At 35.9% G+C, this 15,098-nt stretch overlaps 2 protein-coding genes across 2 annotated transcripts; one reads left to right on the top strand and one right to left on the bottom strand.

Annotated features, from left to right (window-relative positions):
- The first annotated feature begins 1,886 nt into the window (after positions 1 to 1,886).
- On the top strand, positions 1,887 to 8,938 carry LOC133864887 (probable folate-biopterin transporter 3). Its single transcript, XM_062301316.1, has 5 exons — positions 1,887 to 2,377; positions 6,275 to 6,534; positions 7,078 to 7,178; positions 7,250 to 7,415; positions 7,859 to 8,938. The coding sequence occupies exons 1-5, from the start codon at positions 2,008 to 2,010 to the stop codon at positions 8,447 to 8,449; spliced, it is 1,488 nt and encodes a 495-aa protein (XP_062157300.1). The 5' UTR covers positions 1,887 to 2,007; the 3' UTR covers positions 8,450 to 8,938.
- A 269-nt stretch (positions 8,939 to 9,207) lies between these two features.
- On the bottom strand, positions 9,208 to 11,673 carry LOC133864840 (aspartyl protease family protein At5g10770). The gene is made up of 2 exons (XM_062301266.1): positions 11,357 to 11,673; positions 9,208 to 10,692 (listed from the first exon to the last, which is right to left on the bottom strand). Exons 1-2 carry the CDS (start codon positions 11,517 to 11,519, stop codon positions 9,425 to 9,427), a joined length of 1,431 nt encoding a protein of 476 aa, XP_062157250.1. The 5' UTR covers positions 11,520 to 11,673; the 3' UTR covers positions 9,208 to 9,424.
- Positions 11,674 to 15,098: the final 3,425 nt, after the last annotated feature.

Raw genomic sequence — 15,098 nt, 5'->3', positions numbered from 1 at the left:
GGGCCATCGTGTGGCTGTCCAAACGGGACATCATCAACTGCTGTGTAGTGGATGTAACCCGTGTCAAAATCTTTTATGACCAGTCCCAGTCACCCCATTCTTCCTCGAACCTCTCAACATAAGGCATTATCCAATCACCCTCCGGGTCTTGGGGTATAGGCTTCATCTACTAAGTTTCCCGAAGAGGAAACATCATTTACTTAGTCCAAATCCCATATTTCTCTTATCTCAGTCCCACAATTATGGCAATTATATTATTGAAATACTTGGAGGAAACCTCAAACAAATGTTGGTATCTGTTTCTCATTTCTTGCTCTAACTCCCACGAGACCTCTTATATCACACGATTCCGCAATTAAATCGTGACGATTGAGATCTTCTTTTTCCACAACTCTTGCTCCTGACAATCCAAAGCCCGAATCGACACTTCCTTGTAGGTTAGATTTTATTAGATCAGCAGATGTTCGTAGTTGTCCACATGCAATGGGTTATGCACGTACTTCCGTATGGTAGATATATGTAACACATTGTTCACGCATAGCCAAGTCTAGTTACCTCAAATGGTTCGACATATTGTGGATTTACCTTTCACTTTATTGCCAAATTACACAACACTCTTCATTGGCGAGACCTTCATAAATATTTGGTCGCCAGCCTAAGAAATTCCAACTCTCGATGTCACTTATCTACATAACTCTTCTATTGGCTTTGAGCTTAGCAATCAACATCCTCTATCAGATGAGTGCAAATTTCTCCTTTGTGTATCTTGCACCAAATTAGGTCTCAATATTTTTCGCTCACCCACCTCATCCTAATACAAGGGCGCGATTTACACTTGCATCCATACAAAGCTTCATACGGTGTCATACCAATAGCTGCTTAAAAATTATTGTTGTAGGAAAACTTGACTAAAGGTAGGTACTGAATCCAGTTACCCTTGAAATCAATTCCCCAATCATGCTCATTTCAATTTTTTTTGTTTGTTCTTTCATTTCGGCTACAAATTCATGAGCATGTGAATCCACGCTAACACTAAAGACAATATCGCCCACATAAATTTGGGCGATCAATTAATGCTTGCTGCTTTTTCGAATGAGCAAGGTTTGATCAACATGACCTCTTGAAAAGCTATGGTTTAAGAGATATACTTTTAAGCTTAATATCATGCTCTTGACGCTTGTTTCAACCCATAAAGAACTTTCTTTTGCTTGTAGACATGATTTGGATGAAGGGGATTAATAAAAAAAATTTTGGTTCCTCCAAATAAATTTCTTCTTATAAGAAACCATTTAAGTATGCACTTTTCACATCTATCGGATAAAGCTTGGATTCAATGTGACATGCAATGGCTAAGGGGGGTGGCTCAGGGCCGAGCCTTATGGGTACATGCGTCGTTATATGATTAGATTTAATGTGACACACTAATGTCTAATAAAATTCGCCAAGATTTTGGATAAAAATTAGTAGTATAAACTTTTATTTGTTATTTTTGCATATCACAATAAGTTTGCATAAACATTTTTATACCACAATAAACTTATTGCAAATCAGTTTAATTAAGAAGATTAATTTTTTATTTTGATTTTTTTTTTCCTCTTCAGCTGTGATTAAAAAGAGTGTTTTTTTTTTTAATAAAAAAAAGAAAAAAGAAAAAAAAAAAAGAGAGCAGAGAGTTAAGAGGTCTTACCGTTGACCCAATCCCACGAGATCACTTTCACCCTGACCCCAGAGCCCATTAGACAGAGACGCTGACAGAGACACAATGAGATTCCCCTGGTTCCCGCCTCCCTGGATACCGATACGATCAGATCTAAATTGGTATCAGTCAAACGTAAAGAATGGGAATATTTCTTAGTCAATTATTTAAGCTAAAAACCGGCCCCTTTAGCTGTTGCAAGTCAAGGCGGCAACCGACCTCGTTATTTGAGACATACCAGTTTCATAAAAGTCTAGATTTCAAATGTGCACATCTTCCTTTTTCCAATTTTTGCACGAAAAAGTTGGTCAATGAGAGACGCAGAAGAAAATCTTCAAGTTGGTTCTCAGAACCAGAACCAGGAGAACCCAAGAAAAATGGGGTTCTGGGGATTGCTATGGACCCCTATCCAATGGTTCAAAATGCTCAGTGAAGAGTTGCATTGGAGCTTTGTGTTGGGTGTGGTCGTTGTGTATGGAGTGAGCCAGGGTTTGGGTGTTGGTCTGAGTAGAGTTAGTACACTGTATTACATGAAGGATGAGCAGAAAATGCAGCCCTCTGAGGCTCAGGTGTATTTTGCGTTTATTCAAATTCCTTGGGTTGTTAAGCCTCTCTGGGGCCTCCTCACTGATACTGTTCCAATTCTTGGGTACCGGAGACGACCATATTTTGTTTCCGCAGGTATATTTTTCCATACCCATAGATTGTTTTCTCTATGTATAGTGTTGCGGAGATGATAAATCTGTGTTTTTTGATTGAACTCCTTAATTCCCATAATATAGTGGCTATATTGTTTTGAGGCTCAATTTTTTGGGCATCTTAGTTCTGCTTGTGTATGTTCACATGTTTCTGCTGTTTAGCGGATATAGCTGGTCTGATAATAGCAGTTTCATATACTTCCTGGTTTTTAAGTATTGGAGTATGGGGATAGAACTACAAATTTAGAAGATCAAAATTGCAAGCTTTTCGTTCTGCTTAATCGAGATACCACCTCCCTCATGCTTTTCATACCCATGTTAAGGGAAAACTTTTTAGGAGTGTCTCATTGTAACTTGGGTTTTTATAGGAGGATTGAAGCAACATATTCAATTCTTTTTATAATCTGGTAGTATCAACAATTTTTTTTTTTTTTTTTATCAATTTAGGGAAGGAGTTATTTATTCAGTTTAGGAAAAGTTGTTTAGATAGATAAACTATAACAATTCTCATCTTGTTGGGGTTGTTAATGTATATTATTCGATTAGGTTATTGTTAGTTGGTTGTTATCAAATTAGAATTAGTTGAGAGCGCTAGTGAATAAAAGGACTTCCGGTCTGAATAAAGATGTATATGTCCTTTGCAAAGTTTGACTCCCTGAGCAAACGGAGGACTTGGGTTCCCTTGAAGAAACCCAAACCATCTCTTCAAAGTTCCTCTCTAAATTCTCTTTTTGTTTTAATTTGGGTCCATATCAATTGGTATGAGAGCCTAGCAATGACGAGCGAGTGGACTAACTGGAGTACATGGTAAAATATTTGTCTGAAGGGCAGTGACAAATTTTGGAATAGATCACAAAGCTATTCCAACTTCTGCCTATCCATTGAAAGTCTTCCCTGCTACTGAAGGTAACTGACCGGCGCATCAATTTGTTGACATGAGAAGTTCTTCAACTCAAAGCTATTCCAACTTCTGCCTATCCATAGAAAGTCTTCTTCACTCCCTGCTACTGAAGGTAACTGACCGGCTCATCAATTTGTTGACATGAGAAGTGCATCACTCTAACTGTTGATAGTGCTACTACTACTGCACAAGTTTTGTGGCTAAGGAAATCAACGACTTCAAAATAAAGAAAACTTACTATAGAGAAAGAGCTACCAATTGTCAAATTGTCAAAGCCTTCTACATCTAAGTAGGGGGTGTTGGCTGTTTTTTTAATAAATTTGCTCTTACTTATAAAAAAAAAAGTAGGGGGTGTTGGCCTTCTTGACAGGAACAAGTTGGCCAATCTATCTGAGTGTCTAGGTGATCAGAAGTAGTTCTCGGGTTCTGTTGGACACTCTGTTTTCTATATTAAAAATTTAGTAAAACAGAGGCTGAAACTAATATCAGAGAAGGCAATGGGGAGAAAGAAAGAAAGAAAAAAAATCATTCTTGCTTATGTCTACTGAAGTTATCAGGTTATCAACAAATTTTTATCAGTTTAAGGAGGAAATTGTTTAGAAAAAATAAACTGTCAGCCGTTTCCTTATTTCTTTGATAATAGAGTTGGCTATCTTTGTGGCGTCGATTTTACAAGTTTGTGAAGAGGGCTGGATGAGTGGGACGAGGGAAAGTGGCTTGATTGACAAAAAAGAAGAGTAGCACCCAACTGCATGTTACTAACGCACAACAGCTTTTAGCGTTAGCAGCTCAATCCCTTGCTTGTTCTAACGCACACTACGACTTTTCTGCGTCCAAACTCATGTGCCTTCCAGAACCAGGAGTCTTCGAGCCTGCTGTGCACGATTAGCCAGCCTACAACCAGCCAATACAGCCATTGGGGAGGATGGCACTACTGGCAAAGCTTTCTATGCTTAGCGCTACGAGTGGCACGTGCCTTGCCACTCATTGCTTGTGCATAAAATGACAAGAAAGAAGGAAGCACATTTTAATACCTTGTTCCTTAAGTATGATGTTGGCTTGGTTTCCCTGGAACACTTTTTCATTGACAAAGTCCTCCCTTCATCTTTATTTTCCAGCTGTAGATCTCTTCGTTTTCCTTCACAGAACAAAGTAACCAGTTACATGACCCTCCTGCAGCTGACGAATTGCTTAGATAAATTATCAAGGTCTCTACAAAGCAACAACAATATTATGTAAAAATCTAACATTCTTGTTTGAATGATAGTTTATTCACAAGGCTATGGATCTTATTTTGTTAGAGATGAACGTAGTATGCTTAAATCTTTCCCTTCTTTGTGAATTTAATGTGAACTTTGTCAAATACAGTAGAAAAGTGGATATCCAAAATGAGAGATAGACATATAGTGTGACATAGCTGATTTACATGGATGACCTTCTTGATTGAAGAGGGGAGAACTGTAACGCTGACTGTCGAATCTACTATGTGTAAAATGTTGTAAATTGTTTTCTAAATGTGGCTAATGAAATTCCTTCTGATATACCCGAAAATTGATAGCCTTTTTTCCCATTGACAGTAATAAACTTCTTCTGCCTGCAGCTAGGGATGTTAGAATGGACACGTGTATAGGTTGAACTACTAAATTAGGAGGAAGAATCAATCCTGTGTTCTACTGGAATGGTTTCTATTGCAAGTATTCAAGAAGCCAGCCCAGCAAAGAAATATAAAATAAAAGAAATTATTCAAGAAATTCCAGAAGCCATATGACTCATGGAAACAAATTTGCTGCATCAAATTTGAAGAAAATAGAGAGATTTGAAAAGCACAATGCTTGATCATGTTCATAGGGCTCTGCTCTTAGTTTCTGCATCAAGTGATCATTGGGGCGGAACTAGAATATTATTATTATTATTATTTTTTCAGGGGGATGGGGGGGAGGGGGAACCTACCTAATTCTGCTTCATGTAATTTCTCTTACGAGTAGCATTCATAGCTTCCACTTAACAGTATTAGGAGTAGCATTCATGGCCCTCATCTCCATGAAAACCTTAACTTTGTGTAATTTCGCTTCCTTGCAAAATCCATGGATAAGCGTGTTAAATGTAACCACATCCTGGTGCACCTCATTCTTTTCCATTGTCTTTTTAAGCTTTATTGCAAAGCTCAATAGACCTTTACTGCAATGTCCTGCAATAAGTTGTTATAAGATGCAATATTCGGTTTAAAGCCCATGCTCTCTATCTCCCTCAACAGCCTTCTTCAATTTTTCCAATTTATAGTAAGCACACATGACCATATTAAGTGTTGATTACCTAAACACCTCAATACACATGAGCATATTACAGTATTTGGTCTGTGCCATCCTACTTTGCATACATTTTTTAAAAAAATTGGAGGGGCCATGGCCCCCCCAAGCTACAACGTGGGTCTGCCCATATTGTGTTCTTTCACATGCACTCTACCTGGGATCCTGGGATATATCCAGAGTTGTTTATTTGTCAATTATCTGATGCTGCATTAGCTTTGATGTCATGATTTAGTGTGTAAGATGTGCCTTTTATTTTTGCTAGGAGGAGTTGAATTTTTACCATTATTATTGTTGTTGCATGTTAATTTTCATGTGTGATAGGGTTGCGCCCCTTTGCGCTTTTTAATGAATTTTTTACTTATCAAAAAAAAATTTTCATGTGTGATAGGACCTTGAATTAAAATGTAAAAGACTAAATGTAAGCTGGATGTATTGCCCTTGGGATAGTTCATGCTGTGAGAAAGGTTTTTTGTTTGTTTGTTTGGGAGTTGGGGTAGGGCTCACGTTCATATCTGACTAAAGTTGATATGTGTGAGAGAGAGAAGGTTGGATGCATTTGATTACCAATTAGAGCTTTTCCCTCAGTTAAGTTTTGGTTTCTTGGTTTGTTCTCCATGCTTCTGCCATGCTGGATGCATTTATTTACTGGATAGTTTATCCCGCATTTCAGGTTTTCTTGGTGTCATCTCCATGCTTGTGGTATCCTTGCACAAGAAATTGCATCTTGCATTCGCTTTGTTATCTCTAATGGCAGGCAGTGCTGGAATAGCTATAGCAGATGTTACCATTGATGCCTGTGTGACACAGAACAGTATAACTCATCCATCCCTTGCTGGTGATATGCAAAGCTTGTGCGGACTGAGCTCTTCTATTGGAGCACTGATAGGATTTTCACTTAGTGGCTTTTTTGTTCACCTAATTGGGCCTAAGGTAAGCTTCTGCTCAACTTATTTTGCTTTTTCCTTTTGATCACATTCACTTTTCTGCATATTTTAGCCTGCAACTGTATTGTATCCTTATCCAATTTTTGTTTTTGGTTCAGCTGCCTTCAGCATGGATTGTGATTCGATGGCCATTAGTTATTCAATTCTTTTTAATCTGATATCTGACAAATAAAATTTGGAGATGATTCCCGGCCTTAAAAAGCTAAAGTCCAAATGAATAACAAAATACACTATACATGTTCTGTTTGCACATATGCATCATAGACTAGCATGTATATATAAGAGTTCTTTTTAAGATGAGAAATTTATCGATCCATTTAATAATCCTATGGTAGAAGTTTGATTCAGAAAATGATAAACTGTCAAGTTTTGATTTAAATAATTGGCGGGTAGTTGTTTTATGGATTGGATACAAATATATTGTATTATATACCCGGTATAATTTGTATACTATACCTTCTCAGGTCAAATTGCTTTTTTCAATTATACCTGCTATCAACCTGTGAAAAGTGGTACACTTTCTTGACAGGGTGTCTTTGGGTTGCTTAGTATCCCACCAGGATTGGTTATTTTGGTTGGAATGGCGCTGAGGGAATCCCACGTCCATAACTTTACATACAGACGGGTAAGGTTACCTTATTAGGCACCTTTCACATTCCTGCTTTCTTTTTTGCTCATAACAATCTCTTAATTTAGGTAAGTGAAAAGTTACTGGATGCCAGTAAGACTATGTGGACAACATTGAAGTGCCCAGATGTGTGGAGGCCATGTTTATACATGTACTTATCACTTGCTTTAAGCATGAATATTAATGAAGGAATGTTTTATTGGTATACAGATGCCAAGGGAGGTCCATCTTTCTCACAGGTGCCATGATATTCTTTGCCTATTCTCGCTTTTTATAAAATTTCTCTGCTTACCTATCAAAAAAAAAAAAAAACTTTGCCTATTCTTAAAGCATTTAGACTGATTGTTCTAAGAACTTTCAAATCATCCATCTTTATAACCATTGAAATTTTATTACATGTATGATCATTTCATTGAATGTCGTTCCATTTGGATTTCTTGCTTACTTTCGATTGGTAGCCGCGTGCTCTCTATTACTTTCTTCCTCTTATTCTCATATTTGTCCTGCACGCATTTACTGTTTTATTACTAGCTTTTCAGTATATATTTTCTAAATCCAAATTATTTTCAGCAAAGAACGGTTCCCATTTGCAGAATTGTTTTCATTGCATTAAACATTGTTTATTTATCTCTTTAGGATAAGCCTAATAAATAAAAATTCATTATCCTTATGCTTCATGCAGGAGGTCATTGGATCCACATTTGCTGTTGGTGCAGTTGGCTCACTTCTTGGGGTCCTTATCTACCAAAACTTGTTAAAAAACCACCCTTTTCGTGACTTACTTTTCTGGACTCAGTTTCTCTATGGTGCATCAGGATTGCTAGATTTGGTATTGGTTTTACGCATAAACTTGAAAATTGGTGTACCAGATTTTTTCTTTGCTGTAATTGATGCAGCAGTTACTCATATGATAGGGCGTCTTAAATGGATGCCTCTTCTTGTACTTAGTACCAAGCTTTGCCCACCTGGCATAGAAGGCACTTTCTTTGCTTTGCTTATGTCCATTGATCATGTTGGTATGCTCTCATCTTCTTGGGCAGGAGGCCTCTTACTCCACATTTTGAAGGTCACAAGGACACAGTTTGATAACCTTTGGATAGCTACATTGATTAGGAGCTTGATGCGACTAGTTCCTATTGGATTCCTCTACTTAATTCCCAGAAATGATCCCAACTTCTCTGTCCTTCCAACCGAGATGTTGATGACAAAAAAAGGTGATAGTATTCTTGAACCTGATACTGTTGAGATGACCTCCCTTGTCAACAGCACTTGATCGAACTAGAGATGTTCTAAGATGCAACTTGAAAGGAAACGCACATCTAATAGGAATTTATGGTTGCTACTTATAAAAAAAAAATAGGAATTTATGGTTGCTGCATTGAAATTACTGCTTCTTATCTCCAACCTGGACGAGGGTAAGCAATTTTGCTGCATTGATATTACTGCTCCAGACCATCAATGAGTACCTCAGTGGATGGCTTGGTTGTCTTTCAAAGCAGTTCACCATAAAAAGCCTTCAAATGCACCATTGTTGGGGACTTCTATACATGCAATCAGCCGATAATTATGATGGAATGAGCTACAGATCTCAGATTGTATAGCCAACCCATACAGTTTCAATTCTGCTCTAGGATTTAGAATCAGCATGAAGCAGGAGGCCTGACATTGAAGCAGATTCTTTTTCTCAATTCATACTTCATTATTCAAATAACAGCTCCAATTAAATTCAAGAAATTACTCCAATGGATGAGGTTCATGTTTATTTTGTTCTTATGAGTACGTACAGGAAATTCTATAGCAGGTCTTATTCTGCTCAGTCATAGATCCTACAAAAATGCCTATCCAGCTTCTTCTTCTTCTTCTTTTTTTTTTTTTTTTTTTTTTTTTTTTTTTTATAATTTTTTTTTTTTTAAAAAAAAAAGAATCAAAGTTTTCTGCAAAAGCTTTGTTGTTCAATTTCCCGGAATACAATTAGAATGATTCAAAGAATAGCAAAACATATAAATTAGAACCCCGTTTTGCTATCTTCCGTTTTTCACACACTTCTGAGCTTATATTGGAATAAAATTTTCAGGAATGAATATACAATACGTAATCTTCTTGCTCTCCACATTAGGAAGTCGCATTATTACACTTAGAAGATCGACAATCTGAAAAATCACAAACGGCGTCGTTATGTTTTACATCTTCCCCGAATGGAAAATATAACTATATTATATATATATATATATATATATATCTCTTCAGTTCATATGAAACTGCAATTTTCTCCTGCAAATCCCAGCTTGGACTGTTTACTATCATATATAACCCTTTGGTTCTTCTGCTGATAATTCCCAATAATACCAATCTGATCTTCATAGGAGAGGCTTGCAAGAGCCAAACAAACCTGAGACGCATCAGTCTTTACAAAATAAAATATGCCACTAATATCCACATCCATCTCAGCATTACCCTCAAAGTGCAATTTTATTGTAGGAATGTTCACTTCCTCATATCCACTGAGGTTAAAGCAAGTGTCCAAGATGGAAAATCCCGGTGCCGGAGGAAACCCAGAAAATTGTTTCAGAAACTCTGCTTTCACAGCCTCATAAACTGATGGAGCAAGCCTTGTAATAACAGTTCCAGAGTCAATCAAAATTCCACCTGCACCAAAACTTGGAGCTTGTAAAGCCTCCCCACCAATGCTAATTCCAGTAAGGTTGAGAAAATAGAAGGTGGATAGCTGTGGATTAGGAACCATTCTGGTGTAAGAAACGGGAGTAAAATTCTTGAATACTGAAGAATCTCCACCCATAGCCAATGAACCAGAAGCTCCAGCTTCTGTGGAAGGCAGGCAGTAGGAGAAAACTCCTCCAAATAATGCAGAACTTTGAGAAATCACCGACATTGCACTCCTTCCAAGACCCATTAAACCTGAAGCTCCTCCAAAAAGACCTTTATTGTTCCTTCCACAGCCAAATATGAAATTGTTCACAGGAGTTGTTCCAAGATTAAGGTGATCACGAGCTAGCTCTCCTCTTGTATATGATCCATCTCCATAGTTAACAACATAGTTACAAGTTTTTTGGTTACAGAATCCTGGATTCCCGGAAGCAAATTGCAGAGACTGACAGGTTGATGAATTGCAGAAAACTGATTGGTATGATGGGGATATAGAAGGGTTGAAGAGAGGTTCTTGTTGACTATAGCATAACTTGCATGGCTGGCATTGAACCCATGTCAAATCACTTCCTGTGTCTACAATCACTGTCATATTTCTGCCTCCCAATCCTACTGTTACAATGTAGTTTAGAATCTGAAATTTTATGCCGGAAGTTAATGGCATTTGATTTTGAGCTTCCGAAACATCTCTGGTACCGGCCGATGCCGTGTTTTTAAACCGGGATTGCAGTGACCGGACATGAAGATCATCCAATATCAAACGTTTTTGTAGCTTCTTATTCCAGTCAATGATCTCTCCCGAGCAGTAGTCTGGGTGCTTCATTTCCAATATAGTTGCACCATTCTCCTTCCCTTAAAAGCACCAAACAAATAAGAGCTATTGAAGTAATTAAATAAAAAATATATATATATTGAAACCCTAAATTTCTAAATCTGGTTTCATTTATAATTTGATTGTTTAACAAAAAAGTCGCATTAATTTTTATGTTATCTATTGCTTTCCTTATTTACTTCTTGTTAATTAAAATTAATAATTTATTGTAGGGAGTTGAAGTTGGTTCTTTTAGGCTTTCAAGACTTAACTTTTGAATAGTGAATAGATATCACATTACTTTAAGAATTGATACTTTAGCCAAGCTCTCCATAAGTTTGATTCCCACACATGGCATCCTATTCTGATTGCTTTACTTACCTAACAAAGAGAAGAAAAAAAGGAGAAAAAACTTCAGTCAAACACATTTTTATTTTATTTTTGTGAAAGAAAATGGCCACCAATTTATTTGAACATTTTATTTAGTACTCTTTAATTAAGTTTTGCACCCACTAAATGAAAATTCAACACTGCCCTAAAGCATATATATATATATACAAATATTTGATACTAGCATAAAAAGGGAAGCAATTGTAGATAACTGATCCCAAAGTGGAGAATAAAATAAAGTTACAAAAAAAGCTATGGCCACCACTAGATAAGTAGTTTCATGACCTTTTTATTTTTCTCTTTGCCCAAACTCACTTGATTTCCGGGAGAGGCAACTTGGTTTGCCACTTTGCTGTTTCCATTGAAATGTTTGCAGGCTGAGGGCCTTCTCTTCATAGCAGTGAACCTCAGTTGCAATGGTGAGGTAAAGAAAAAGAAGAGAAAGCATCATTGGCAAAAGAGGCAGCGCAGCCACCATGGTTAAGGAAAAAGTGAAGAAAGATAACAAATGGGTTTGAAGAGAATGGAATTGGAGCAGAAGAACAGTGGATCAGAGAGAGAGAGAGAGGAGGGAGGGGACCGGAGAGTGGTGTGGAGAGATTCTTGGGAGTCGAAGTTTGGCATGACAACAAAAGAGCAAGGCCTGGCTTTTGGACCCACTTGTGCATTAGAAATTATTGGGGTTTCACGTGCACGTATTGGAAGAGGGGGAGAGAAATGAAAAAGAGAAATGTTACTTGTATTTTCTTTTGCTTATTCTCTCTAACATAACAGTAAAAATTATCATAAAATTTTGCACAAACAGATTAATTTGTATATATAACATATATCAAATGTGATTTTTACTGTCACATACATCGTAATACTGATTATATCAAACGTAATTTTTAGCTGTTATATCAAAAATTAGGTACTTGGAAACAAGCACTAAAAGGGTACTTTGTTTCTAAGTGAGCTGGTGGGATTGCAAGTTGCAACTGCTGATTCGAACAATTTTATTGGTTTGTTGAGCTTTTAGAGATAAGGACTCATGCACCCTTCACGGAATCAACTGTACTCACGAGAGAGAGAGAGAGAGAGAGAGAGAGAGAGAGATGGGGTATTTTGTGTCTCATATTGTCTCCTATATATGATGGGAGTTGCATGGACATGCATGTCAAATGTACAGTTGCAAATGTATTCCAAAAAAACAACAAAAAAAAAAAAAAAAAAAAAACTCGAAAGCAAAGAAAAGAATTGATATCCCGTTATAATCTTGTTTAATTAAGATATCTAATGCACCAAAATAAACATAATGTAATATGAGTATTAATTTCTGATTTTCTATAATTTTATTATATATATATTAACCCCCCACGTTATTAGGTTGTCAATCATGAGATCGAGCAACATCGTAACATGGCATGTTGTGTTTTTTGAAGCTCCAAGAGATCATGCATTAATTATAATTGTACATGACTCCGCCGCCAAGAGAAGGATATATTAATACACATGCAGATCGACTAACTATTTTCATAAACTCTCTCTTTCAGAAATTAACCATTTACAGACCTCAATCTTTACCTTTTACGATGACCATTGGCTGCATAAAACTATAGTTATTGTACTTAATTTTAGATAATATTTGACTTAAAAAAACCCTAATTATTGCCCCAATATCTCCCAAACCTCGGCTATATGTTAAGATCGAGCACTTTCACCTTTTACGTGTGCCCTATGGGGCATGGCAAGTGGGTAAAGCATAAGATAGCTTTTATCCATTTCTCCTTATTTTAATTGGCTTGTCACATCGTCATCATCATATTCTTAAATTATAATATATATATAGCACAAATTTTATTGCAAAATAATCAAACTGATCAAACAACAATTGAGAGTTGTGTCACATGATCTTATGTCCGTGAATTTGAGCGTGTCAAATGCGAACACGATGATTAATTATTACTATATATAAGCATCACCGTACAACTATGCCAATTTATGATAAAATTTATGATCATATATAGAATCTATATATATAAATGCACCTAGCATCAGTACTCTTATGTTTCTCTTTTATGGACATTTTCTTTTTCCCATTAAGGACTAGACATTATCTTTCATAGTAATTAGTAGGGTTGAAATGTAGGTGGATAATAACTGCCTGCAACCACTATACGCATATGCGGATGCAATTTTAGGGAATGTAAATGCGGTTAATAACTGCATTCGTGTTCCCTTTACATGATATATAATTATTTAATATAAATTTAATTAAATTCTCTAAAACGACTTATTTTTTTTTTTACTATCATCTCATAGCTATACTTCACTACATTTACTTCTTTTCTTTTCTTTGAGTAATCCAAATATCAATTACTCTATGAAACAATAATCTTCTATGCATGGCTGATAATCATGAATTGTGTAACAAATAAAATCTTAATTTATTTAAGTTTGCATATGTATAATAACCGCATTATTTAAGCTTGCATATAGATTTGGATAGTTATTCAAAATGGTTATTACCGCATATGCGGATAGTGGATAATAACCGCATTTAATAACCGTAATAACCACGTAGATACGAATACCAAAAAGTGACAACCACATGATGCGGATGCGGATGTGGATATTGTTAATAACCGCATCTGCATCCGTATTTTCACCCCTAGTAACTAGCTACCTACTTGGTATGGCACTCTCTTAAAAGCTATTTAAGAGAGTATGAAAATGAGTGTAGGAAAATGGGGGTGTATATAGCATTACTCGTTAGAAAAATAATGCGATAAAGAAGAAGGACCAGAAACAAACACTTCAATCATTATGAAAATATTATGTGAGAAACAACAAGATAGCTTAGGTGCATAGAATTGATATCTTTACGACGATATTTTCTCTCACTTAAAAAGAGTTTGTTACTAGGTTGCTAGCAAATCGTCTCAAGGATACAACTAAGCTTATAAATTTTACAAATAGCAATTATGGATAATTTCGACAATTTCAATACTTGTGAACTTCTAAAACTGAGAATGAAAACTGAATATGAAATTCGGTGGAGAAATGTCTTATATATTTATAGATGTTGAAAGGGCATGCATGTGTGAAAAGTCATAACTTTTTATTATCGGTTACTCATAATATTTTCAGACATAAGCTATGTAGTTGACTTGAGGTAAAAGCACATCTCTTCATCCCATGAGACACGGGTTCAAGCCCTATTTCAAACCCCATTCCCCTGGTTCAGTAATTAACCCACGGTTTAGTCATTGAGTCATTGAACCTTCTATTTAACAAAATTTATATCAATCCCCCACTTAAAATTGTGATATTAAATTCTCAACTTTAGTATCATGTATACAATAATGTATCTTTCAATTTAAACTTTCCCGTAGTCATGTAATCATTTCAAAGTTTTAAAAAAGTTGGTGGTGACATAAGTTTAAACCAAAACTTTTATAACTCAAAACCGGAAATAACACACATGAAAATATATAGTTCACATAAGAAATTCATAATTGTTAGCACTATTATGGCCTTATGCTATACATCATAGTTTTTTTAATGAACATTTACAAGAGTAAACCCTAACTCTTGTTTGAAGTGGAACCACTTTTATGTTCATATAGGTGAAGTTCCTTTTATATCTCTATTACTAAAGCATTTACTTCTAAATTTGAACTTCATCAAGAGTACAACTCATCCTTTACAATCGTAACAGTCAGCGCTGATCCATCATGTATGAAACTTAATTATTCTAATGTTTAACTAATCACTTATTAGTAACTTGTTATTTCCTATTAAACCCTTTGTTATATTACATCTTGGGTTACCATTACTTGTGATTCTTTTCAAAGTGTTTTAATCCTATTCCAATGGATGTTATTTTTACCAATTCTTGAGATAAACCTTTGGTTTGCCAAGTTACTACTTAACCTTACATAGACAATAGTTATGACTCTATCAAGAATGAATTGTTTAACATACTCATGTCGTAGGCTAATATGTCTAGACTTTCCATTGTATAATTTACTATTGTATAGGTTGTGGTCACAACTTTATATATAATAATATATTC

This window comes from Alnus glutinosa, chromosome 3 (assembly GCF_958979055.1).
Source record: "Alnus glutinosa chromosome 3, dhAlnGlut1.1, whole genome shotgun sequence".
Classification (NCBI taxonomy): Eukaryota; Viridiplantae; Streptophyta; class Magnoliopsida; order Fagales; family Betulaceae; genus Alnus; species Alnus glutinosa.
The sequence above is the reverse complement of the archived record's forward strand: the minus strand, read 5'-3'. Positions and strand labels throughout refer to the sequence as shown.

Excerpts from the sequence above, each read along its gene's own strand:
- LOC133864840 (XM_062301266.1), bottom strand. The coding sequence starts at position 11,519 with ATGGTGGCTGCGCTGCCTCTTTTGCCAATGATGCTTTCTCTTCTTTTT. Across the intron at positions 10,693-11,356 it reads TTGCCTCTCCCGGAAATCAA|GGAAGGAGAATGGTGCAACT; the intron begins GTGAGTTTGGGC and ends GGTGCTTTTAAG.
- LOC133864887 (XM_062301316.1), top strand. The coding sequence starts at position 2,008 with ATGAGAGACGCAGAAGAAAATCTTCAAGTTGGTTCTCAGAACCAGAAC. Across the intron at positions 2,378-6,274 it reads ACCATATTTTGTTTCCGCAG|GTTTTCTTGGTGTCATCTCC; the intron begins GTATATTTTTCC and ends CCCGCATTTCAG. Across the intron at positions 7,416-7,858 it reads GAGGTCCATCTTTCTCACAG|GAGGTCATTGGATCCACATT; the intron begins GTGCCATGATAT and ends TGCTTCATGCAG.